Raw genomic sequence first — 27673 nt, forward strand, 5'->3', positions numbered from 1 at the left:
TAACTTCCCCGTTGCATTTATCCATATGCTGAGGAAATTACTATATCCCGCTGAATACCAGCAATCGCCACACACACTTCCTCCTGTCAGTAGCTACTGCTAGTGCTACTGCTACTGACCATGCTACAGATATTAGTGCAACATCTACAGCTCCTCTACCACAACCATCAGCAACAAGTGGACATGGAGAATTACATGAACTACATGTTGCTAAATACACCGCGGGGCATAAACAGAAGGGTAGCCATGGCAACATTGCTGCGGGGCTGCCCGGGCTGCTCTTCTTCGCTGCTTTTGGTGTATTTTGGCGGACATTACAGCGCCACTTACAGTCCCGGCATATGTACTACAGCGTTTCCAGCGGCCTCGTTTGAACAGACACGTTAAATGAAACGAATGCATGTGAACGGAAGACTTTTTTGAATACGCATACTGTGCATAAACGCAAACGTTCCCATGTGAAGGAGGCCTTACACTGTAGTCGCATTGTAATCTTGTATGTCAATTATACAAACTAAAACATATCTATAAACTTCTGCTTTCTAAATCAATCGTGAAAGTAGAAGTTGTAAAGGTTTGACCTATAATGTATGTTGTGTCTTGTCCCTTATGGTTTATTTGTTTTAAATTGTGAGCTATAAAGGATTAAATACAGGAGAAGCATGCAGATATTTGAACACGCATGATCATCAGACAAGTCACCTTCTTGATCCTCACACTGACTTACATAGAGCTTATGTAACGCAGATGTAAATGTTTGCATAAGTAAAAGAAACAACACATATCTCCTTTGGAAATATCTCTTATCAGAGGTCTTTATTCCAGTTTGGTAAAGCCAACAGTTACTCTCCAAAGTTACATTCAAACAATCTTTCATTTACCTGAACCTCAGGTAAACCTCCACATCCCCAGTTCAGAACTTTATTCCTCTGTTGGTCACACAACGATCACAACAATAGTGATTTCTCCCTCTTATCATATTCTTTAACATTCCAAACATACATATTTATATTCACTATTTGTACAATATATTGTCATTGAGTCCATTCATTCATCCACCCCCCCCTCGTCCACATGCACACACATAAACACTGTTCAGATGTATCAATGGAGTCATGGTTCAAAGACGGTTGGCCTTAACATTTCATATCCATGAGTCAAGGAAAGACACAGCTGAGTACCATTTGTTTGTTGTTCAAGTTCTGGCTGCTGCAAGGTGATTTGTTCATAAAGCCAAATGGAGAAGGTGGCGTGCAGATATATTACAGAGTGGAAACCTCTCGTGTGTTCAGAGGACCCTGGTCCAGTATTTCAGGAATACAGGAAGAAGAACAAAGAAAGAGATGGAAAGAGGCAGAAGGGGAACGTTTAAAGGAATGACCATTTTCCAAAAAGACAATTATTCACCACGTTATCTTGAATTCTTCATTAAGAGCTTACTATTTAAAGCACTTCCACATGACTAGTCTCACGGAGGGTCAAATGATGCTCAAATGTGAAACTTTGATGTCTTTTATAATGTAAGGTTTTATAAATAAATGGAATTACTAGCATGTGACAGGATAATTGAGCTTTACTACACAAAATGTGAGAGCTTTTAAATAAAGGGTTTAAAATACGTCCCAATTTACGTCAATTCATCAAACTGTTTTTTGAATTCTTCCTACCGTAGAGGGATACAAGAAAAACGACATCTTCTTCAAAAACGTAAGAAAACACGGGTCGAGTAATTTGATATACAAGTGGTCATTTTGATGGTGAAGCATTCCTGCTGAAATAAAAGGAAAGACAAAGGGAGAACTGTACGGAAAGGGCAGTAAATGTTCATATCATTCCTAAATAAAAGCGTTCCATATCATCCCTTCTTCTCCACGTTGCTTCTCTTAGTGTCTAAACGTCTAAAGCCAAGCACAGCAGTTAGGTTTCTTCTCTTGGTTCCCCAGTGTGGTTCTTACAGGAGTGGTGACAGGTTATACAATACAGTCCAGCCTCCAACCTCCAATACTGACGCCTCCTTCTTACTTCGAGCCAACTGATGCTTTGGTCTCTGTGCAGTAGACGAGGCGTTCATGGCCCTGTATTAGGAATCCAGTGTCGGGACATTTGGACGTCAACTATTGCAGTAAAGTGGCACAAGCGCAGCTGCAGGAGAAAATGAGATAGTGAAAAGTGCAAACCTGTTTCTTGGTCGCTAGTTAGATACATCTATGGTTTGGTTTATGACACATTTGCGTAGCTTTGGTCCGGAGGTTGTACGAGAGGAGAAAGCCATTGACTACAATTTGAGATGAAGAGAAGCTGAGTCGAGCCGATCCGAGCCAGGCTGTGTTCGGCAGGGCCACGCTGGGTTAGGAAGAGCTCTGCGTTGGGAGAGTGAGAGAGAAAAACAAGAGGCTCGTCCTCCAGCGTCTCTCTCTACCTGCCGAAAATGTTCTCGTACTCCAGCAGTATGAGCTCCACGATCTGGTTCTGGTACACCATGTAGACCGCGATGTTCCACGTCTCCTGTTCGGGGCGCAGCAGCGTGGGGCCGTACACAATGGCCACGCTCTGAGTGGTCATACGGTTCTCCTCGCTGTACTCGATCACCCTGGAGAGGAGACATCATTTGGAAATGAAAATAAATCCTGACATAAGATAAGACTTTATTTATCCTGAAGGAAATTGTTGTGCCAGAGTTACAAAAATACAATAAACACAGCAGCATAATAACAAAACGTTACACTAACAGTGCAGTAAAACGAGCGAATCAAATATCTACAGGAAACATAGACGGTCACATAATGAAGTAAATATTAACAGTATTGAGTAGTGCAAAAAACGTGGTGGCAGATACGTAATAAACACAGAATTCTCTCAGAAATACTGTTTACAATCTGCTCCGTAATGCTGCAGTATTTTTATAATCAGATATGTATGATGGTTTATTTAGGCCGTTGTAGGTGAAATATACAAACCTGGGCAGGGGAGTAACGAGTAAAAAACTCTGAATTTCTTAGACGTATTTATACATTCATTCGTGATTTATTTTGTCATTTTCTGAAAATATAGGTGTACATTTATAGAATGAGAAAAAGCCTACAAATATGGAGGAAAAACTCAATATTCTTTCATTATTATCAACTCATGAATCCGCTATACTAGTATTACAGAGTCTCGATCGTATGCCTCAACTAAATTCGTCCAAATTGTCATCAGCCTATCTAATCCTATTTGTGAAATTGTCCTAATTAGCAGTTAGCTTTCATCGCACATTTCTGATCAGTTCATCTTTAAGTCACAGTCCACATTTGTGCCAGATCTGAAAAGGTTCCCTCTATGCATTCCTTGAAATATGTTCAGGAGAACGAGGCGGACAGACAGACAGATGTTTGGAAGTTATTTCTGACGGACAACTCAAAAATATTATGCCTCAGGCCGCAGATGTCGCCAGAGAAAGGCAAACAAAGTGTGATTTGATTTGTCGGCATTATACACAGCAAGCAAATGAAAAGGAAAAACAAATGATACAGCAGTAAGAGAGTGTTGTTCTCACTTCCTGAGGTGCTTGAAGAGAGTCTGCATGGTGTCGTGGTTGCAGACGGGCAGCTGTCGGACCAGATCTTTGATGGACTGAACCCGCTGCTTGTAGTCTGGACTCTCTGCACAACAGAAAACACAACATTTATCAAAGTGAATCATCTGGATTCATCAAAGAGTCTCATGCCTCCTTCTGTTGTTTCACTGACTACTTCCACATCCACATCATATGCAGATTGTTTTACTTAATCCCAATAAAAGACAATATGAGTACTACGCTGTTTACAAAGAGGCTAACGGGTACTGTTTCACAGTTTTTCTGGCTCTCCAAAATCCAGGTTCTTTCCGGGCCAACAACCGGGCTGAATATGCTGAACTAGAGAGAGAATCGCTGGCAATGGGGCTACAACTACAACAAAATGAACATATTTTACCGTGATTTAATAGTAATACACGTTTCAAAATGATGCCGAAGTAACAACATACTGATACCCAGGGGCGTCGCCTGGACCTGAAAACATTCGGGGCTTAGCCCACAGTGGCGGCGGCACTAGTGGCATTTTTTACTGCAACACTCCCCACACGCACACACACAGTACACCCGCGACTGTTACAATGAAGGCTCGATAATCAGCTCACGGCATATAGGCAGGGGTAAAGTGGTATTTTTTATGAGTGGGGGGCTCACCTCCTCTAGGGGGGTCCGGGGGGAAGCTCCCCCGGGAAGATTTTTTTTTTAAATATTGAAGTTAAAAGCATCAATCTGGTGCACTTTGAGAGCAAAATGAAGAGATCTATGGATACCTCTCTCAGCACCCATATGAAGCAGAACTGTAAACAGATGTACTTTTTCTTTATGGATATTTTACTAATCACTCCCCTTTTAAACTCTATTCTTGTTTTACTGCCATATAGTATTTCATAACTGTTTTTCCTTTATTCTCTTATTTTTTGTATAACTATAATGATCATATGAAGGTGTGCCGCGGAAATAATCTTTTGAATAATTTGTGACCAAACCGTTTGAGACCCACTGAGATAACTTAGACTAAAGTTAAGTATCTAAACACTCAGAGAGTCCTTTAGCTCACCTGAGTCTCTCAGTCTGAGAGGAGAGGACTCTCCTCCAGCTTCTTGTGGAACAAACAGCTCCTTATGTCCGTTAGTGCAGCTAGCTAACCAGATGCTAACAACACTCCCTGCTGGCAGCGGTCCCTCCCTCCCCCTCTCTCCCTCTCTTTCTCTCTATCACACTAAATGCGCTATTGCCACACACACACAGAGCCGAGCTTGAATGACACAAGCACACGTTTATTTCCATGCAACTCTCTGATTGGTCTGGTGTCATGCCTCTGTTGCATTCACTGAACACGGGAAATTACAGTGCTGCCGTCCTCTCTTGTGTCATGATGAGGTTCACGTAAAGCACGGTTAATGTATTATATTATTGAGGGAGAATTGTCCGGGGCTACAGAAAAAACATTCGGGGCTAAAGCCCCGGATGCCCAGGCCAGGCGACGCCACTGCCCTCGAGTATTAATTGTCTAACCTGCCAATTTCCCAACAACAGACTGCAGAAATCAGTCATCTTTGTTGACACATTAAATGTAAAAGGGAACAATAAAATGTTCCATAATGGCTTTCCATAATTATTCATGCAAAAACACAAACTAGTTTAATCAAACTAGGGAATTTGCTGCAACAGTTTGTTATGATTTGAAACCTTTTAGCATTGTTTGCATATTGACAATTTAACAACACAACTTTTTCTTTTATGTTTGTTAACCAATTATTAAGTTACTCACTACTTCAACCAAAGAACAGTTGATGTTAAAATATCTTACAGTCCTCGGACTACATACAGAAATTACTGTCATCTTGTTGAAATGTGAATAATGTATCCTCATAAAGGTTGTATGATATCTTACAAAAAGTAATTCCTCATTGAATTACCACATATGCATACAGTCTTTTTAAAATAAGCACCCTTATTTAGAGCCCTGGTTTTAAAGTTTTAGACTGACATGGTGTCGTGTTCAAAAAGGCTTGTCTCTTTCTCAACACTGTTGACACCATAAAAGGTAATAGAGAACTATAAGTGTCATCAGTTCACTTCCTCTTTCACCGAGGCTGAAAATGGTCTCAGGACAAAGCAGAATTTGACTTGTATGTTGGAGAAATTAGTAAAAAAAGACCTTACTTATAACTTATCACTCAACTTTATATTACAATTAAGCAGTTTTGGATTCAGAAATCAAATAAGAACTACAATACTACCAATACTTGGTCAGTTATTTCTGTCAGTTCTTAAGTTAGTCAACTTCCTCTTAAAAAACAGGAAGTTTGTTTATGTTGATAATATAAATGTACAAAACAGCGGTGTTGTTACATAGATTTTCTTCTTCATATTTTAGTGTGACAATGTTACAAAATAGATTTGACTCGATGTTTGATGATGTAAAATATAATTAACATCAGATTTGGCTTGAAACACAATATCATCAGGTTGTCATATAAGAATGTGAAAAAAGGGTAATGAGAGTCAAAAAATAATTTTGTTATAAAAGCAAACTCACCAGTAACAGCAGTTAAAGCAGAATTTGACTTGTGTGGTTGATAAACCAGCCTACACCCTCGCACTCCGTGACGGAGGGAACTGTGTCTCAGTAACACTCGAAGCTGTATGAGGCGTCTTTTAAAATATGTACTGTTTAAATACAGCAGCTAACCCACCCACAAGACAGGAAGTGTGAAGCAACCAGAGAGTATGTTTTAGAGAACAGGAAGGGTGGTGTAAGTGTTCACACATCAAGATATTAACATACATTACACAGCAAGCTTAAAAACTCCACTTACATTAAAGTTGTGCTAAAACACGTATTTTTAAAGCAGGGCTTATTTTCTCAAAACACAATTCACAAAACCACACACAAAGTGCAAAACACCTCATTTACCCTGCAGAAGGGAGCACTGCACTCAAAACTACACTAACACTTACCAAAACCAAACTTTTGCATCTAATGGCACACTTCATTTAAAGTACCAGACTCTTTCTCCAACCAATTACACACTGTGGGGCTCAATCTAAAGCACACTCGTCTTTTATGGCGTATAAAGATTGTTGAAGTCTACAAAAATATGTAGAAACACAAATATACTGCTGTTATACTTTTGTATACTCCAAAACAAATTCAAACATTCATGCAGAACTCATAGTTACAGGTATGTCATCAACAAGGATGCCTTTGTCAAATACAGTAAATTGAAAACTTTGAGGAAAAATAAATACAACTAAATGTTTTTACAAAAAAGCACAGGAAAGGAAAATACTCTGTATTTTACCACCTAGCTGGGTCTGACCACAGCCCCTCATCCACCTGCAGAAGAAGCATCACCTGTAGGCCTCACGGTCATACAGCTCCAACCATTATACTGCAAATAACACCTGGAAAAACAACACCACCGCTCTAGCGAGGAAAGCCCAGCAGCGCCTGTACTTCATCCGGAAGCTCAAGCGAAGCTCAAGCGAGCCGGAGCATCACCCCCCATCATGCTGTCCTTCTACCGAGGCGCCACCGAGAGCATCCTCAGCAGCTGTATCACGCTGTGGTTCGGAAGCTGCACCGCCGCCGACCGCAAGAGCCTGCAGCGCATAGTGAACTCTGCCCAGAGGATCATCGGTGCCTCACTCCCATCACTAGAGGACATATACAACACCCGCCTCACCCGCAAAGCACTCAGCATTGTGGGTGACTCCACCCACCCCTTCAACAGCCTCTTCAGCCTCCTGCCTTCAGGAAGAAGGTTCCTCAGCCTCAGCTCGCGCACCTCCAGGCTGGGCAACAGCTTCCTCCACCAGGCGGTCAGGATGCTGAACTCTCTCCCCTCCCTCCCTCCCTCCCTCTCTCCCCCTCTCTGACATCTCTCCACTGAACTCTCCACCCTGCCTCCGACCTTTCTCCCCTGCCCCAAATGGTCCTGGACTCTAACCCCCTAACTCACTTTTCTGCCCATCTCCGCTGCTACTGCACTGAAACTGTACTTTGAACACTTCAATTATATTATTAACATTTTAAACTGTATACCCCGGTTATCTAGGCCGTTTGTTTTGTTTAATGTATACCATGTTTATCTAGGCCCTTTTTGTTTTTTGTTTGATGTATATATGTCACACTGTAGGACTGCGGGAAACGATATTTCGATATTTCTGGATGGACAACATGTAGAATTCTTGACAATAAAGCTGACTTTGACTTTGACTTTGAACTCTTCAACTGACTTCATTTCATCCTCCCTCTCTCCCTCATCCCTCTCTCTCATCCTCCCTCTCTCCCTCATCCCTCTCTCTCATCCTCCCTCTCTCTTATCCTCCCTCTCTCTCATCCTCCCTCTACCTCTCCCTCTTGCTGCTGTCCATATATCCATTGTTGTTGTTACAGTTTTTTTCAGTAGCTAACACACAAATTTCACATAAAGCATAATTATTTAAACTCACAGTCAAAAAGCAAAACCTCAACTCAAATCTCCAAAACTCTAAACACATGTTCAGCTCTGAACCCACTATGCAATTCAACTTGGCACTTTTTGTAGGACACAGTAAGACACAGAAATCTGACATATTCACTTGTTTGCCACTTTCAAAAAACTGCCATTAAAAATGCTACAAACATGAACCAATCAACAAATACTAGGGATGCTCCGATCGATCGGTCACCGATCGAGATCTGCCGATACTCACTCTCTACCGATCGATCGGTGCTCTCTAAACATGCCGATCGCGAGGGCCGATCGCATGACGTAAAATACATGACACTTTTCTCTGTACGCGGCAAAACAAGCTCGCCAAAATGGCTTCACCGGTCTGGCATTATTTTAAGGTGTCCGAAAAAGACAGTAAAATAGCGGTATGCAAAGTGTGTGTGAAGCAGAAATCCTGCAGCTCCACCCGCTGTGACGGACCGGTGAGCGGAGCGAAACACACAAGAGTTAGACCTAACACACTTAGCTATTTGATCTACCTCTGGAACAAGCTAAACTAGTTATAAATATGTTTATTCTTCACTGTCGGCCTCACACATTACTGGATCAGCGAGCTGCATGAGACGATACTGACGGGCTGTCAGGAGAGGGGGAGAGAGAGGGGGAGAGAGGGGGAGAGAGAGGGGGAGGGAGAGAGGGGGGAGAGAGAGGGAGAGAGAGAGGGAGAGAGCGCTTCCGCTCATTTCTCCCGTGGTATTATCCAAAGTTAATGTAAACTTGAATAATATACATAATTTGAATGTAATAATTAAGTTGATTGTTGTTTGTGGAAGCTCCAGTGAATGAGCCCCATTAACTGAGTTTTAAACATCACTTTAAATGGAAGATTTAAAGTGATGTTTAAATCTTCCATTTAGGCCCCGCCCACTCGATCGGATCGGCGATCGGTATCGGCCGATACTGATTCCGGCGATCGGCGATCGGCGATCGGCCCCAAAATTGGCGATCGGAGCATCCCTAACAAATACACATGCCTAATGACCATAAACACCAAACTGCTTTATTGTTGACTCATCAATAAGGATGTAAACACCAGAAAAAGGCTTCATGTAAGACATTTATAAAAACAACAATGAAAAACTTTGAGGAAACTGAAGTCAGTATAACAGTTGAAGCTGTTTGACCATCAGGCCTAAAGGGTGCATGTGTCGCCAGTGAGCCCTCCATGTAATGGCCCACTGGCTGGCACCCAGTTCTTTTAATCCCCCAATTAACCCACACACACGGGGAGCAGGCAGATATCAGGTAACACAATAATCTTTATTATAAGTTAAGTTCATGAACAGTAACACATAAGGGACCATGTCAGCCAAACTTCTCACAAGAAACTTCTCAAGTAATGCAGTGCCTTTAGACCACCCTGTCATTCAGGCTGTTACTGCTCTACCCCAGCCCCTGCTGGCCGGAGGGACTACCAATGGTGAACATAACAGCAAAGATCACATGACCAGGGGTGCACATAACTTTTTTGCCCTGGTTCTCAAAGGAGCACCTGGAGATGTTGCTTGGTGCGCATCCTTAAAATGAAATAAACAGACCTTTTGAGGGGTACTTGACTTTATGAACTGCTATCTTACAGTTCTTATGCAACTCGCAAATATCTCTCTCTCTCTCTCTCTTCTCTCTTTTCTATCTCTCTCTTCTCTCTTCTCGCTTCTCTCTTCTCTCTCATCTCTCAATGTTGTAGAGATGGGCGAGTCCTGATTCATCCGGATCATTAACCCGGATCCTAGAAATGAGCTGGTTGTGACGAGTCTCCCCTCTCCATTAACCCGAGTCCTTTGGGTCCCACACTTGGTGTGACGTACAAATTCAAACTATAAATTGTGTCACTCGCTACTCTCTTTTAGGGGTGTAACGGTTCACATAATTCACGGTTCGGTATGTACCTCGGTTTGGGGGTCACGGTTCGGTACGGGTTCGGTACAACAAGAAAAAGCGAAAAAAAAGTCCCACATGCATAATTCCAGGTTTGTTGTTATTTATTTTTGAACAGTAGTGCAAGTTTCAGTATAAAAATAAGGAATTCTAACATTTTGAATAATTAACTGTATAACACAGTGAAAAACAAACCACAAACAGTACCACACACACACAGATGGCCATATTATCTATAATGGCTGATCTCAAACAAGAAGGTTTCATCAAGCTGTAAAACTAAAAAGAATGTCTTGAAAATATTACAAAATAAATAATAAGAAAGTGTTTCAAGAGCGCATAGCCGTTGAAATATATATGCCAATAGCTTCCGTTATTTCTTTTGGTCTCTTGGCTTGCATGTCTATTGGCTTCTTAAAAACAGCGGGGATAAGCTGTTGAACTGCTGTTGTCTTTCGCCGGGCTCCGGTGATTGGCAAATCTGGGTGATGCCTTCTGATATGATTTAGCATGTTTGGCGTGTGTTAGCATACCGCACCGCTGTCGAACAACGCCGACACACCGTCCTCCCGATCCACCACTTGCACTCCATCGTTATTGTAGTCCACAGGGAACCCGAAATGTTCCCACACAGCTGATTTAAAAGAAGCAGGTGGGTCTTCTAGCTCCTGTGTGTTATCTGAAATCGCCATACTAACTTCTCTTCTTCTTGTATTTTGTTCGTTTTGTTGTGTTTTCTTCTTGTTCTTCATTTGTTGTTTAACCTGTTAAGCCCTGAGCCTGTTTTTCAGGTCTCAGGCTCGAAAATGACATTCCCAGAACAAATGACCATATCTTCCCTTCTAAAAGGGTTAAATTAATAATCTTTTTTCTCAAAGTAATGATAAACCTGTGAGTTGGATGTAGAAAAGTCAGAATCAATATAGATGTTTTTTATTTTAAAGAAAATTCAGATTTTACATAGTAAAAAACTGTAAATTATAGTGTCCGTCCAAAAATAATTTTTTACTTATAGTGAAAACCACCCTTGGATGATGGGTTAGTAGACTAAAAGCTTTAGGAATCCAAAGTACAACATATAATAAGTACCCTGTATCAAGATTGATGCAAAACAAGTGACATTTGACCTTTTTAGAGAGATTTAGCAAAAAGAAACCACTTCTGGGGTCATTTGGGTGGATTTTCCATATCTCTGGCCCCCCTTGCTCGATTTTGATGGTTGACACCTCTTTCTGACCGTTAGAGCCAATAGAATCGAAGGGGGAGTCCCCCACACACACACGTTTTGAAGAGAAGAGGTGGGGGCTTCGCGCATGTAATTTTGCATCAGAGTGGACCTATCTCTAGCTCTGACATCTGGAAACGGAAAAGCAGTTTTAATGCTTATGGATTATCAGAAATCATTTCAAAGGGACACAGACACATTAGATTAACCTATGGATTAACTTCAGCAGCGTTTTTATCGTTTTAATGCCATTGAAGACCACTTTGGAGAGACTACAGAGCCAAGGTAAAAATGTTAGCATTTTTAACTACCTAGCGTCACCTGTTTTGATGTCCGTTTTTGCTTATAACGTCGCAAATACGTATAATTCAGTGGTAATGTCGGTGTCGTTCTGTGTCACCTCACGATGTGAAACGATGTGTTGGATGTGGTGAAAAGATAAATAATAAGGTTTTGTGAGTGATTTTCGGTGCAGTAAGGTGTTAGCATTTTTAGCTCGTTGCTAATTCAGAGGCTCAGTGTTAGCATTGTGGGTTTTCTTTTGAAAAAAAAAAAAAAATGATCAGTTAGATGAGTTTCTTCCCGTTACATGGATATAAAACATTCATAGTTTTATTAAATGAACATGCCCTCAGACACTGTTTCCTGCAAGATGTTGCGGCAGTACCCCGGTCCCGGGGTCTCTCGGGCTTAACAGGTTAAGGGCGGCAGGCAAACCGCTTTTAGGCGCAATACCGCCCCCTGGATTATATATAGTGTAATGGATACTGCCCTGAGTGTCAGACTTTTTTCCCTTTATAAAAAAAAGGCGTATTCGTCGTGTGACTGCATGCGCCGAACCTTGACGTCCGAACCGTGACGGTTCGGGACGAATACGGATACCGTTACACCCCTACTCTCTTTATAACATGTAAAATCACATTACAACGTACCCCAGTCCATCTGCCTACCCTTTAGCAAGTAGGATAGCTGCCAGAAGTTATCGTTTGGCTCAGGGGAGGGGACGTGGATCAGTGAAACTTCCTGCAGACTCGTGGGGACTCAGAGGAGCTTCCCAGCAGCTTCTACTGAAGCCAGTCCCCAACTATGGCCGGGGAATTTGGGTGGCAGGATACGCCATGAAGTTGTTTGCGGCCTGCCAGTAAACCCAAAGCAGAAGAAGAAGAAGTGACGTCAGCGGGTTCATTTGCGTAATCTTCCCTCAGGGACTTATTCTGGTGTGAACGCGATCTGCTCTTTAGTTCCATGAACTAACTTTGCTTATCAGGTGACTTTCCTCCATACTTTTAGAATGTCTGAAATGAAATGGAATGTCTGAAATGAAATGGAATGTAGAATACTTTGAAATTGAATTTAGAATACTTTGAAATGGAATGTAGAATGTGTCGGTATAGACCAAAGCACATTCCGGAATGTTCGGCTCTGAAGTCTTACTGAACCTGATGATGTCATATCATATTGTCTGCAAGAGAGCATGCTCTCTGGTTAAATAGCTACACAACTTATTTGCAGTTTGTGCAGGACGATAACAAGCCAGGTTTTATCCCAGCCACATCGAGTTCACATTATCAGTAAGAAGCAGCTATTTCTTCACGATGAATAAGATGGACAGAGTAAGATCAGTTTTCAACAAGACGTTCAACAACTCTCGATGGCTCCGAAAGAATTGTCCATCTGAGGACAGTTCTGTTGAGGAGGAGATCGAGGAGGAAATTGAGGAGGAAATCCTGGAGGAAACCATGGCGGAGGTGCAGGAAACCATGGAGGAGGTGCAGGAAACCATGGAGGAGGGGCAGGAGTTTACAAACAAGGTGGAGGAGGAATTTGAGGAGGTTCAAGAGGATATTAAGGAGCAGACCTCCATCTCCAGCAACAGAGAAAACTACAGCGACACTTCCTTTGCTGAGGTAAGAATTCAATTCAGTGACACACATGTCTACACTTACACTCATGAAGACTGTAAAAAAGCTAATACTCAACGCTTTAGTTTCTTTACTAAAGTTTTTCAAAAAAATCAATCAAAATAGTAAATCATCTTTAATGCAATTGATCACAGCATACTTGTTCACACCCATTGATGCAGAGTTAACTCCACTTCTGTTTTCTTAATAAAAAACACTGCACATAGACGACACAATAATAATTGTTTTATGTTTCACAGACAGAGGACTCTGAAAGATCTGAGAGATATGACAAATCATCTGGCCTTCAGGAAGCCCTGGATGAGGAGAGAAAAGCCAAAGCAGAGGAGCAAACAAAAAGCAGCTCACTGCAGATGAACAACGAGGCTGCTGTCTCTCAGCAGAAGAAGGATGCAGAAGAACTGGCCCGTCTGACTCAGGGGAACCAACACCTCACCTATGAGAACAAAAGACTGCAAAGTGAACTGGAGGCTGCTGTCAATAAACAGTACATTGAAGAGAAGAAGCTTCAGAGCGACAGAAGAGCTTACAGCAGACTGGAGGAGAACCTTAACAAGGAGGAGGCTCGTTTCTCCAGAGCCTCACAGAAGATCCAGAGCCAAAAGAAAGAGCTGTCTAGGAAGACCCTGGCTTTGGAGGGACTGCAGAGGGACTACGAGGCTGCTGTCTCTCAGCAGAAGAAGGAAGCAGAAGAACTGGCCCGTCTGACTCAGGGAAACCAACACCTCGTCTATGAGAACAAAAGACTGCAAAGTGAACTGGAGGCTGCTGTCAATAAACAGCACATTGAGGAGAAGAAGCTTCAGGGCGACAGAAGAGCTTCCAGCAGACTGGAGGAGAACCTTAAGAAGGAGGAGGCTTGTTTCTCCAGAGCCTCAAAGAAGATCCAGAGCCAAGAGAAAGAGCTGTCTGAGAAGACCCTGGCTTCTGAGGGACTGCAGAGGGACTACGAGATTTTGGACTTTAGTGATGAGAAACAGTCCGAAATCAACGAGATTGCGAACTTTGATGATGAGAAACAGTCCGAAATCAACGAGATTGCGAACTTTGATGATGAGAAACAGTCCGAAATCAACGAGATTGCGAACTTTGATGATGAGAAACAGTCCGAAATCAACGAGATTGCGAAATTTGATGATGAGAAACAGTCCGAAATCAACGAGATTGCGAACTTTGATGGTAAGACAGAGTCAGAAATGGAAGAGATTTTGGACTTTAGTGATGAGAAACAGTCCGAAATCAACGAGATTGCGAACTTTGATGGTAAGACAGAGTCTGAAAACGAAGAGATTTTGGACTTTAGTGATGAGAAACAGTCCGAAATCAACGAGATTGCGAAATTTGATGATGAGAAACAGTCTGAAATCAACGAGATTGCGAACTTTGATGATGAGAAACAGTCTGAAATCAACGAGATTGCGAACTTTGATGATAAGACAGAGTCAGAAACCGAAGAGATTCTTGAGTATGTTGAGGAGGTGGAGGAAGAAATCAAAGAGGAGATTCAGGAGTTTGCTGAGGAGGTGGAGGAAGATATTAAGGAGCAGACCTCCATCTCCAGCAACAGAGAAAACTACAGCTGAGGTAAGAATTCAATTCAGTGGCACACATGTCTACAATTACACTCATGAAAACTGTAAAAAAGCTAATACTCCACTTCTGTTTTCTTAATAAAAAACACTGCACATAGACAACACAATAATACTTTTTTTATGTTTCACAGACAGAGGACTCTGAAAGATCTGAGACATCTGACAAATCATCTGAGAGACCTGATAAATCATCTTCGAGATCTGACAAATCATCTGCAAGATCTGAGAGATATGACAAATCATCTGGCCTTCAGGAAGCCCTGGATGAAGAGAAAAAATACGCTATTGCAAATGCTCTGAAGTATGAGCAAGATGAAAATAATTCCCTTTGTGATAGAATAAAGCTCATAAACGCTGCTCTGAAACAGTCACAAAAAGAGCCGCAGCGTGGCGAAACAAAGCTGAAAAACAGAATCACTATAATGACTTCTGAGCTTGAAGAAGACAAGAAGGTGATTGAGAAGCTCCAGATAGATCATCATGCATCCTCCAGCCAGCACCAAAGAGAAATCTCAGAGCTGATTGTGTTGAATACTGCCTCAGTTACAGCAATAAAGGACCGCCTCACTGAGTTGCAGGAGGAAAGTCAGAAAAAAGACAAAGACATTGAATCCCTGCACTCAAATGTCCTGAATCTCCAAAGCGACATTGTAGCCAAGGTCAGCATTGTTACCTCACTACAGGAGAGAGTGAATAAGTGTGCCTCAGACCTCACAGAGGAGCAAACAAAAAGCAGCTCACTGCAGATGAACAACGAGGCTGCTGTCTCTCAGCAGAAGAAGGATGCAGAAGAACTGGCCCGTCTGACTCAGGGGAACCAACACCTCACCTATGAGAACAAAAGACTGCAAAGTGAACTGGAGGCTGCTGTCAATAAACAGCACATTGAAGAGAAGAAGCTTCAGGGCGACAGAGGAGCTTCCAGCAGACTGGAGGAGGCCCTTAAGAAGGAGGAGGCTCGTTTCTCCAGAGCCTCAAAGAAGATCCAGAGCCAAGAGAAAGAGCTGTCTGAGAAGACCCTGGCTTTGGAAAAGAGCCTGACAGTTGAGAAACTCCTAAAGTCGTCTCTAAAAAGTGAGAAGAAGCGATTTGAGAGGATGGTTGGAAAGCAGGCGTCAGCTGGACCTATTTCAATCCTCACTCAACAACTGAGAGAAGCATCTGCGTACGACATGCAAACATTAAGGAGGGAAAATGCTGACATCAGGGCTAGATTCCTTGTCCTGGAGAGAGAATATGACAGAGAAAGATTTGAACTCCGCTCTCTCTCTGCGGGCCATGAAGAGATGCTGTTAAGGAAAAATGATAGCATTTCTGACAATCAGTTTACCATCACTAATCTACAGTGCATTGTAAATGAGTTCAAAGCAAAGGAGTCAAAGATCAAGATGAGACAGGCCGATCTCGAAGAAGCCCTTAAACAGGAAAAGACAAGAAACTCTGAGCTGCACCATACTGTTGATCAGATCTCCTCCAGTTTGGAAAAAGAAAGGACCAGGTGTGAAAAGCACCGCGTCGAGCTTCAAGAAGCTTTGAAGAAGCAGATCACAACTCTGGAGGAAAACAACAAATTGACCTTGTCTCTGCAGAAGGCTCAGGAAACCTTCCCCAGGCTTCAGGAAAAACAACGTGCAGAGACAAACTACAACTTTGGAAACATCAGTGACACCGAGTTCAGGCTCAGGGAGCAGAAATATTCCCTGGATGAGAGCAATAAGGCGCTTCACCACCTGCAGCAGGAGTACACCAATCTGGGGAGGAGGCACTGCGACATCAACGCTGAGTATCGTGAGCTGCTCAAGATTCACACTGCCCTCCAAGTCAGACATGAGAGGCTCAGCAATGCTCAAGGAAACCCACGCCTAGACTTCAGTCCATCTCTCTTCCAGTCAAATTGTACAGCACACTAGAACATTATCCTCCAAGGAAGTTTTGAGTGTGCGACTGGCACCGACGCAAATATGTTTTTTTGTTATAATTTTGACTATGTACTTTTTTTTAAATGTATTATCTTTTTTTTTATTTTCACACAACATCTGTTGCACGTCACGACACCAGGAGGTTGTGGGGCAGCAATGGGGCGGAGTAATCGATTTATGGTTGAAAACAGTTTTCTTAGTTGATATTGTTGGTCGTTGATTATGGTTGAATAGTATTGAGCTTTATGCTATGTATGTGATTTATTATATGTCATTTATTATTTATATCTGGACCCTGAGTCTGTAATAACGTTTTTTTTTATTGATTGATTGTATGTTTTATTTTCACGTTTGTCAATTTTCTTTAATCAATAAATGTTGAGTCATCAACCATTTAAATTTCAAGAATTTGTGATGGATGTTTTTCTGAAAGTGGCATAGTGCAACAACATTTGCTGCCCAGTGTTCAAATTAATATAATTGTGCACCAGACTAAGAAAACATTTTAATAAAAATATCGGTTGAATTCAGCCTTCTGTGAGCAAATCTCTACATCTACATTTCCGAGGAAAATATTTTACTTTTTACTCCACTACATTTACTTAAGGACTCACAGTTACTAGTTACTTTGCACATATAAAAGACCTGATATGCTGATATGGTATATTGCAGTACTGCACCAGTAATCTACACAGTATTTGTAGTATCTACATTTGGTCCACGTTGTCAAACTACAATGCTTGGATGCTCTTACTGTACATTTATAAAAACAGGATAACATAATTGCCATAATATAATACTGTGAACCTATCCATTCTGCATAAAGACTACTTTTACTTTTAGTACTTGGAGTACATTTAGCTAAACATGGTGCTATTTAGTACTTTTACAAGGGACTTTTTAAGTCTTCTATTTTTTAACTAATCAAACCAAAGAGAAAATTATGGTAACACTTTATATTAAGGTACACAAATTAACCATCAAATAGTTGTTAATTAACATGCATATTAGCAGTATATTGGCTCTTTATTAGTCATTATAAAATGTTTATTAATGCCTTATTCTACATGACCATATTCTACAAGTAATAAGCCATTAGTTGAGAGTTTTTCCTCAATAACCCTCTAATTAGTGCTTATTTATTGCAAGTAAGGAAGTTGTTGTACATGAGTTTTGGTCTTAATATGCTCAATATGGGCCTAATAAGGCAGTAGTACCACAAGAATAGTAATTCTCCCATAATAACACTTAACACATATGATATATTCTTATGTAACAAGACATGAAACTGTAAGTGTTAATTTTGTCTAAATAACAAAACATTTGGTATTTCTATCTAAGAATTTGTTTTGGGGTATTGACAGTTCAGCTACCAATAGCAAGGTGATATTGACCTGTATGTTTCATATATGCACATTTATATTTTGTCAAATTTGTACTGAAGGTTAGACAGGAAACCGGGTACAGGAAATAGGAGAAAGTGAACTGAATAGCATGGCAGTAGACTGCTACTAATTTTCCCTATGCAACCTGAAGAGTAAAAGGGTCAAGTCCGTCAGAAAGCAATGACTGTAAGTGTAAGTGTAAGCCTTACACTGTATGTTTAGTAGCATATATTGTGTTTATGTGATGTCATTTGGAGATGTTTAAACACAATGAGAAAATGCTTTAGCATTCGCGCTAGCATTTGCGTTAGCATTCGCGCTAGCGTTAGCATACACGGTAGCGTTAGCATACATGCTAGCGTTAGCCATACTAGCCTGTATACATGCTTATTGCACAGCTAGCATTAGCTTTATTTACCTTGTTTACACTTAGCGGTCCCATGTGTTAATCTGTGTATGTTACACTTGCATGTATGAGATCATTAAGTGTCTTGTAACTTCTTCTTTTTTATAGTTTCACTCCGTTGTAATGTAAGTGGACTGCAAATAAGTCAATAAAGGAGCATGGCTGCTCATTCCCTGGCTCTCAAAAGACTTTGGCTGGCTGTTTAATCTATGTTCACACCAGTGACGTGCGGTGAGGTTCATGGCTGGTGAGGCACTGACTCACTGAGTCAGATTTACAAATATTATATTTTGACCTTAATCGAAATATTCGGTTATTTTCAAAAGCTTTTTTAGTCTGATGCTTCGATTCATTTTAAACAGACCGTTCAACAAAAGGATACCCAAAATCTAAATATTGGATTGTTCTTTCATTTTCATTACAGTTGTGGTCTTACAGATGGAGCCTCTTATTTTGGACCCCAGCATACAGCTTCCTGCCGACTGCCAGCCAGTTGCCAGCCAGTTGCCTGCCAAAGACCAGTATTCAGGAATGTTAGGCCCTCCCACTATTCTCCAATTTCAGGGTTTAACCAGGAGATGGCGCTATATATTAAATAACTAAGACTTAGTTTTTCACAATAGAAAATGCAGATATTATATAAAAAACTAAAGTTAAAATCTTGTTTTTTAATGCCCCAAGAGCAATAACATCTTGTCACAAGCTTTTTGGAAGAAAAAGACTGACTCAAGAGACCTGTAGTTGACTAATTACAGGCCTCAATAAAGTTCTGCCATTGGTTGTGAAAAACAACGGTGGACATAGTGGAAAGTGAAATTGACATTGTCGAATTTAATAAAAATACAAAATAATGTATCTGTGTACGTGTTTTACTATGTGATCTGCACTTATCAAACATCTAATTAAGGCGAGACACCCCAGGTGAATAGGGTATTTTTAACTTAAAGATATCAGCTAAATATTTCTCCAGTTAATTACTTACAATAAGGCAATTGTTTTTTGTATTACAAGTTTTCTGAAATAGCATGTTTAAATATCCAAATGAACCATTATCTCATGAAATATGCGCATATTTTAACACATTTCAGGAACCGAAATCTGAACTTTGGATAAAGCCAGGATCAAAATTATTGTTTCATTTTGTAGTCATATTAGTATCTAAGGCTTTTACAGAAGGGATTTTGGATATCTCTTTGTATCACTCCATAAATCAGAAAATACTGTCAACAGCCCTAAAATATCAATTTTCACCATGTTTTTAGGTATAAAATGTTATATAATTCAGGCTATGAATTATATATGACCAAACCCTTCTGTAAAAGCCTTCATAATATTGATAGGAATATAACTGGAAGGTTTGGTGTATGTAACTGCTGAGTGATTCTACAATTTAGGGTACATTCCATGTCCATTGATGTCCATTGATGATAATTATAATTATTCTAACTATTTTCTTCAAAATATGATATTTTGCCTATTATTGGAAAGCATGTTATAATATCACACAAACATTATGTGCATCCTATGCTTTATTTAGCTTGAAATGTGTCATGATGTTCTTAAATTGTCAGTTTTTGCTATGTCCGTTTTTCAGTTGAGGGTGTCTTGGATTCAAAATAATGAATAAAAACCATTAAAGTAAATTTAAAAAATGATTCATTTATTTCAAAAGTCTAAATACTAAAGAATAATAACATATTTTTAATTGATTTCCCCCTTTAAATAATTTAAATATCTTAATATATGAATGTCCGCAAAAGTTCTGTCAACTATGTTACTAACAGAACTTCCCCCTTTAACTCAAAAATTGTTTGTCCCAATACCATGTCACCAGCATCACATGATGCCATGTTCCTCTTTGGCAGACATTTTGAACACACTGTGGTGATTGTCCTCTACATTTTTACAATATTTTATGTATAATAGCACATGGTCAATTAATATACTCATTGACAATCAACAATGTTACGTACATTGTTATGGTTTACAATTGTTTAATGATTTTAATTCAATTATATGTGCAAATGTGATGTTAACCTGTTCAAGAAAATGACATGTGGTCATCCAGGCAAGGCCTACCATTGAAATGATGGATCCAGTCAACTATGTTATTTGCGTCAAATGTTTGATTTCATTGTCAACTATGTTGCACCTCATTTTTTCAAATTTAAAATATCTAAAATAGTGCTTCTGATATCCTTTATGGTATAATGTATATCTACACAGGTTGGAGTTTTACATGACATCTCTTAAAACTATCAAAATGACCTGTATGGTAGTTTTATAATACAAAATATCCCTAAACTTAATGACAGTGCTGAACATATCACATGAAAAAACAAAACTTTAATACAATTATTTTTTAAACTTTAAAAAATCTTTGGATATATGGTAGAATAGACTCAAGAGCCTTTCAAATTTGATTTTACTTGAAGTGCAGGACTTAATCAAATGATTGTAATGACATCAAGTTTGTCCGTAACATAGTTGACAAACTGAGTAGTGAAAACATCCTTTCCCTTAAAATAAAAAAATATATAAAAATGTTTAAGCTTTGCAACTAGTGGATATGTTACACTGAGGAATATACTAACTTGAACCACTGATTGTTCTATCTATACATTTTATTTGGCATTAGTAAATAATTATGCACATTTACAGATATTTTACATGATATGAGTGATAACACGTGTTATAAGGGCTATTTCGCACAATAGGTGTGCCTTGAGATTTTTACTTGTCCTTTGGTGTGCCTTGGGCACAAAAAGTTTGGGAACCACTGCTGTAGAGAAATGTAAACGTTCACCATCCCCCACCCGCCTACTGTATGTTGCTTTTTGACATGTAAATGGGTAACTACCCCCCTCTGAGTGAATACCTGTTGTACCTGTCCGGGGCTAAGCCCATAGGACGATGCTCTGATGTCATCACCCTCGCACATTGGTCATATGTTTACAAAAAACGATGTTAACACTTTCTCGTTCTTAATATATGCTATATTTAGGGTCGATATGTGTTGAATTTACTTTAAAATAGCAGATCACTGTGATTCACTTCTCCGCGGCTCCTCCGTGCAGAGAGGCCCCCCCCCGTTGACAATTCACGAGCGTCTAACTCTCTCCCCCCTGTGAAGAGATATCACAGGGGGGGGTTGGGACACACACATTCCAATGGCCAATTCGTTTTAAACAAAGAGTGGGGTGGGGGCTGAAACAGCGAGGTCGTGACTCACAAAAAAAAAGTGTTACTTCACTAACTGTAAGCTTGTCACTCAGAGTAACCTACAGTTAACTTAACTGTTGGAAAAGAAAGATCAGAGTTAGGAGTGTGAACACACAGCTGAGAGCTGCCGTTTCATTCTGACTGTTTAAAAAACGGTAACAACGGACTATTTTTCTTAGCGGATGCATGTAAATTTAAATCAATACATAGAACTATGTTTTAAATCAATAAAAATATTTTCTAAATCCATAAAAGCATTTTAATTAATATTGGGAGTCATGTCGTTACTTTGTTGAGAATGTGGCCATGTAATAAGCGGGATAATTTGCAGCGACTTGGTCATTATGGGGAAAAATAACACCCAGGGATCAAGATCCCTCCGCGACGCGGAGGGATCAGTAATTTTTAGTGAATTACTGAGTTTAGGCACGTTAATAACATTTTAATGAAGTTGAATACAGTATATTCATATTTGTCAGTGATTTCATGTCAATTCGGCGAACATAAACGATTAAATTAGGATTAAAAATCGAGAGCCGGCTGCTGTTCGTTACGGTAACCCAACTAGGACACTTGACACAGTGGCTTTTGGCAAAGCACACAAAGAAAACAAAAAAAACCGAGAGAGATGAGTTATTGTTATTACAACGTGACTTCACTATTATTTAACAACTATTTTTATTGGGTTCTTTTATTTGGGGTTAAGTACATTGTCAGAATAAGTGAGAAATGGATTTAACTTCTGTTAGACAGCTATCATACTGAATAAATATTTATGCAAAAATGTATGGCATTAATAATGTATATCTAATTACATTTAAAAATGTATGGCATTAATAATGTATATCTAATTACATTAACTGTGAATGTCTTTCATTTTATTTAAAATGAAATAAAATTACATAAACATTTTCCATAAAAAAGTTGATTCAAGAACAAATCAGTACTTTTCTTATATGACTATTATTGCTAAATTTGAAAGGTCTTTACCAGCTTTGGAATTATATATATATATATATATATATATAGCACCTTCTGCCATCCCATCTCTACTGACATATGGATCTTAACAAAGATCCGCTATACATTAGTACCAGATATACTGTACACGGACATTTTAGTGAACCAGACCAGCTGTTTCCGCCGGGTCTTCGCTTCCCGGGCATCACGTTGTTTACAAGTGTGTTCAGATGCTAAATGACAAGTGCAAGTGACAATTGTTGTCGTCTTCTCTGTGAACGTTTTTTTTCTCCGTTATTTTGCCATTTTCAGATTTAAATTTCGAGCGGAAAGCTAACCAGGAAGTAATAATTACTTAAGCGGAGAACGGAGAAAGTAAACGTTACAGCAGGCATAACAACAGCCGGTGTTTATTTTATTATAATATATATCATTTGTTTTAAAGCTCAATATATAGTTCTATCCGTGACATATGGATCTTAACAAAGATCCGCTATACATTAGTACCAGATATACTGTACACGGACATTTTAGTGAACCAGACCAGCTGTTTCCGCCGGGTCTTCGCTTCCCGGGCATCACGTTGTTTACAAGTGTGTTCAGATGCTAAATAAAAGTTTAGCTTGTACTTTTGATACCCCGCCTCTCGGCACCACAACATCCAGTTTACTGTATTTCACATGAGCGATGTCGAACATTGAAAAGTCCTTATAAAATCTCTGTTATTAGATCAGTACTTTTCTTATATGACTATTATTGACTTGAACACTGAGAATGTATTTATTAACTTCAGACATTTGAAATATTTGAAATCAGATGAAAACAAACTGTAACGGACCCTGCCGTGTTATCTATGATTACTATGCCTTACTGTACATTCATAATTTCAGCCGGAGGTAGGTGGTAGGCGTTGCGGAGGAGCAGATTGCGAGTGAGGTGCCTGTTCTAAACGAACTATTCCAGCTGTTATAAAGCATTAAATAAAAAGTAAGCAAGGAATACAGAATGTTTCGTTACGTAACTTTGTTGAGAATGTGGCCATGTACATGTAATACATGGGATCATTTGCAGCGACTTGGTCATTGTGGGGAAAAATAACACCCATCCTGATCGTTTTCAATGAAGTTGAATACAGAATATTCATATTTGTCAGTGATTTCATGTCAATTCGGCGAACATAAACATCAATGATGATGATTAAATTAGGATTAAAAATCGGGAGAGCCGGCTCGTTCGTTTTTTCCGACTAAACAACATCTATTATTTAGAAGTTGATTTCACATGACTCCAGTGTGGAACCCCACTGCACCCCCTGGTGGATCAATGATCCATTGCAGCTGGCTTCACAATAATTAAATGTATTTATCATGGGGGCGGTATCAAGTCTCACTGGGGGCCGGCCGGCCATCACGGAACGTGCATGAACCGATCACGACCCTCGCACTTTAAACTGTCCAAAATAAGACGCTTCATCTGTACCTTGACTTGAAGATGAAGTCCATGCTATCCTTCTGGACAACAATCTCTATTACTTTTTTGTAAAAGTCCTCCTTATCTTCCTGTAGTTTCTAAAGTCTAGTTTGTTGTTTGCGTCTACCGTCTCTGCGTAGAATAACAGTAGCAACAAGAACCTGTGGGCTCACGTGCGCCCCCTTCAGTGCGGCAGAGGTTATGGCTGCCTCCCCTGGTTTCATTGCCGTTGTATGATGAGACCAGCGAGCCTAAATATCATATATACGTGAAATAAGTTATTTAGAGACTATGGATGGCGAGGATAAATGTAATAAAGGGATCTACAAACATTACATTGGTGACCTACAGTGAGATGGGAACAGGCATGCGCTTAGGGCCCGCTTTCCAGCCAGTTTCTGTGGGGTGACGCATTCTGAAGTGAGGCAGAGCTCATCTGTGCCTCACCTTACCCCACAGTAACTGGCTTGAGCGCGCTCACAAAATAAGTGCCCGCGCTAAATTAGTGCCCGTGCTCCAGCAAGTTACTGTGGGTTTACGAGAGGCAGAGCTCGTCCCTGCCTCACTTCTCATCGCTCCCGTAGCGGAGCTCGGCAAATTTGCTGATTTTGACTATAAAAAGCGATTGGGATCAAACATAAATCACACTTACACAGATCAGTGGAGACATTTTATTATTATTACTATTTCGTTTTTCTTTAGTTGTTTTTCCGTTACATTGGAGTATGACAGGTGAGGCTCTGCATTGTGTCATTTGCACCATTTTCTTGCATTATTTATGCACTTCCTTCTTCCGTCTTCAATATATCGTATGCTGCACTGTTAGAAGAGCCAGGTACTTAAAGGGGCCCTGTTATGCTTTTTAGGGTTTTCCCTCTCCTGTAGTGTGTTATATAGGTTTGTGTGCATGTAAATGGTCTGCAAAGGCTAAAATCCCAAAGTTCCCTCCAGAAGGAGTGAAAAGAGGTGCTGCAGGCAGTATGAGATAAATAAAGAGCTTTTTGAACATTAAAGCACGGAGACACGTCACAGCTGAGGAACAGAATACAAATGAGAACCTGGAAATGAGCAGAATAGGGCCCCTTCAAAAGTTTACTTTGCCACCAACGACGCTGTTGATATTGTAAATAGGACAATAAAGCCTTTACTTTTGAAACTACCTATTTCACCCCCCCCCCCCCCCTTCCACTGCCATTTCATTTCCTAATGCCTTGAATCTCTTGCTAATCTCACTCTCGAGTGCATTCAACATCATTTTTTTATCTTTTTCAATGTTTCAGGTTCTTCTGCTCCATTGAGCACAATTGGGAATATGAGAGCAGGTTTCATTTAATTGGAATTAGAAAATATGACAGAAATACATTTAATACGATTATTAAGAGACAATTTGTCTTTCTTTTAAGATAACAGCAGTATAGTTTTCCCATCAGCAAGTCATCCCTGCATTGGTTTAATTAGGTGAGCAGACACAGTCAGGTCAGTTCAATGGACACTTTGAAATGGCTTTTCTCTGGGTATCACCTTTTTTTTTATCTACACGATGATAGATTAAACCTTTTCTATGCTCACTTTGAATCAATCTGTGCTGGCAGAGCAACAACGTTTTAAATAGTTTTGAATGGACTCTTGCTCGTCACTTTACTCTTTCTTACAGCTCAGCATGTTCACAGTGAAGGAAAGTCTAGGTGTGACTTTGAGTCTTTCTAACTACAGAGAATGTGCATCAAACAAATCGTTGAATATCAATATTTGATAGATTCAGGCGCCGTTTACACGAGGACAAAACTGCTTGTATCTGCATAGTTTCGCGTGCGTATAGCCCTATTATTTACACGAGGCCAATAGAAACTGACCCCACAAACAATAACGGGTCCCAAGGTGGATAGATTTGCAAACGAAACGCTCTGGGGGGTCAACCGAGTCCGTGTAATCACCTCTATACGAATATTTCCTGAAAAAATAGTGATAGCCCCACCTCTCCCCGGTTTCTTTCAGTTTCAGTTTCAGTTTCGGGGCTTAAACAGAAGGGTAGCCATGGCAACATTGCAGCGGGGCTGCTCGGGTTGCTCTTCTTCGCGGCTTTTGGTGTATTTTGGCGGAAGTTACAGCGCCACTTACAGTCCCAGCATATGTACTACAGCGTTTCCAGCGGCCTCGTTTGAACAGACACGTTAAATGAAACAAATGCATGTGAACGGAAGACTTTTTTGAATACGCATACTGTGCATAAACGCAAACGGTCCCGTGTGAGCGGGGCCTAAATTCAGTATGAATCACTGACTTCAGAGTGATTGTCAACAACAGGCGCGAGCACAGATAGACCTCAAAGGCTCCTTCCTTTTTAGAGTTACACTTGTTTTTACAAATCAATAAAATGTTCTTACATGAAAGAAAACAATGTCCTGTGTCTAATACACTTTATCTAAAGCATATGTGTTGCTTTGTATCATTGTGTGCTTTGATTATATGATATTTGAATTTTTTTAACACATTTTTGGGGAATTAATAGTAGCATCTAGCCGTACAATATCAGCATCTTCTTATCGCTGAATCATTGCGCCTGATGTCTTTATGGAGAAGGTGGTAAGAGAAATATGGAGGAGGAGAGGAAGTGCATCTTTGTCAGAGGGCTATACTGTAGGTAAGAGTGTGGCTAGTTAACATGTGAGAAGAAGTTACTAAACTTAATTCCTTTCCATGTATAATTAATGAAAGAAATTCTATTAAGCTTTTTGGGGTTTCCTTTTCCTGTAGTGTGTGTTTGTGTGCATGTGAATGGTCAGCAAAGTCTAAAATAAAGCCTTTTTGAACATTAAAGCATGAAAACATGTCACAGTAGAGACACATAATACAATTATGAACCCTGAACATTAGCATAATAGGGCCCCTTTAACACCAGTGTTTAAACCAACCCAGGTCATAGGATGGTTTGAACACATACATTTTAATATCCCTTAAATCGGTCACAAAAGAAGTAAATTCCAGGCATATAGTGAAATGATTTGAATGAAAATGGTTAAATGTTATGGCACCTTGGACATAATACAAGAAGAACATCCTTTGTTTATTTTTGAAAGACAAACCTTTATTTATATCCAAACATTTAATTTGATCACACATCCCATCAGTAAAGTCTGTTCAATGATTTCATGATCAGATTCACTTCATCCACACAATCAGAATCTCAGCTATTTCAAACACAATCATACATGATTTACTTATTGATTATTATCATGATAATTAATGTTCTATAAAACATCAGAGTACCCACTTTCTAATTGGACAACAACAACAATAATATATAATCTGTCAAAATAATACATGTGATTATAAATGTCTCTATTGTTGAGAAAGTGGCCAGAATAAAATATCTCCAATGAAAGAAGCTCTGGTGCTTTCTCTCTAAAGACACAAGCTTTACAAGAGAAACAACAACATACAAATACATCAATATCGATATTCAACACATATTTAGAGCAAAGTTTACATTTCCATGCAGAGAAATATGAGTTGAGGTTAACAGAAATCCTCCTGAGCAGTGACAGCCTCCATGGCTAAACAGACACAGGAAGGAGCGCCGCCTAAAGAAACTCCAACATCTACAGAACAACTCATGAGAAGATGTTAAAGCACATC

General features: G+C 39.9%; 1 protein-coding gene across 1 annotated transcript; it reads right to left on the minus strand.

The window, feature by feature from the left end:
- Positions 1 to 786: 786 nt before the first annotated feature.
- On the minus strand, positions 787 to 10528 carry LOC117500118 (rho GTPase-activating protein 12-like). The gene is made up of 4 exons (XM_034152816.1): positions 10470 to 10528; positions 6096 to 6226; positions 3536 to 3641; positions 787 to 2590 (listed from the first exon to the last, which is right to left on the minus strand). The coding sequence occupies exons 1-4, from the start codon at positions 10526 to 10528 to the stop codon at positions 2416 to 2418; spliced, it is 471 nt and encodes a 156-aa protein (XP_034008707.1). The 3' UTR covers positions 787 to 2415.
- Between the last annotated feature and the right edge of the window lie 17145 nt (positions 10529 to 27673).

This window comes from Trematomus bernacchii, unplaced genomic scaffold, assembly GCF_902827165.1.
Source record: "Trematomus bernacchii unplaced genomic scaffold, fTreBer1.1, whole genome shotgun sequence".
NCBI classification, from domain to species: Eukaryota; Metazoa; Chordata; class Actinopteri; order Perciformes; family Nototheniidae; genus Trematomus; species Trematomus bernacchii.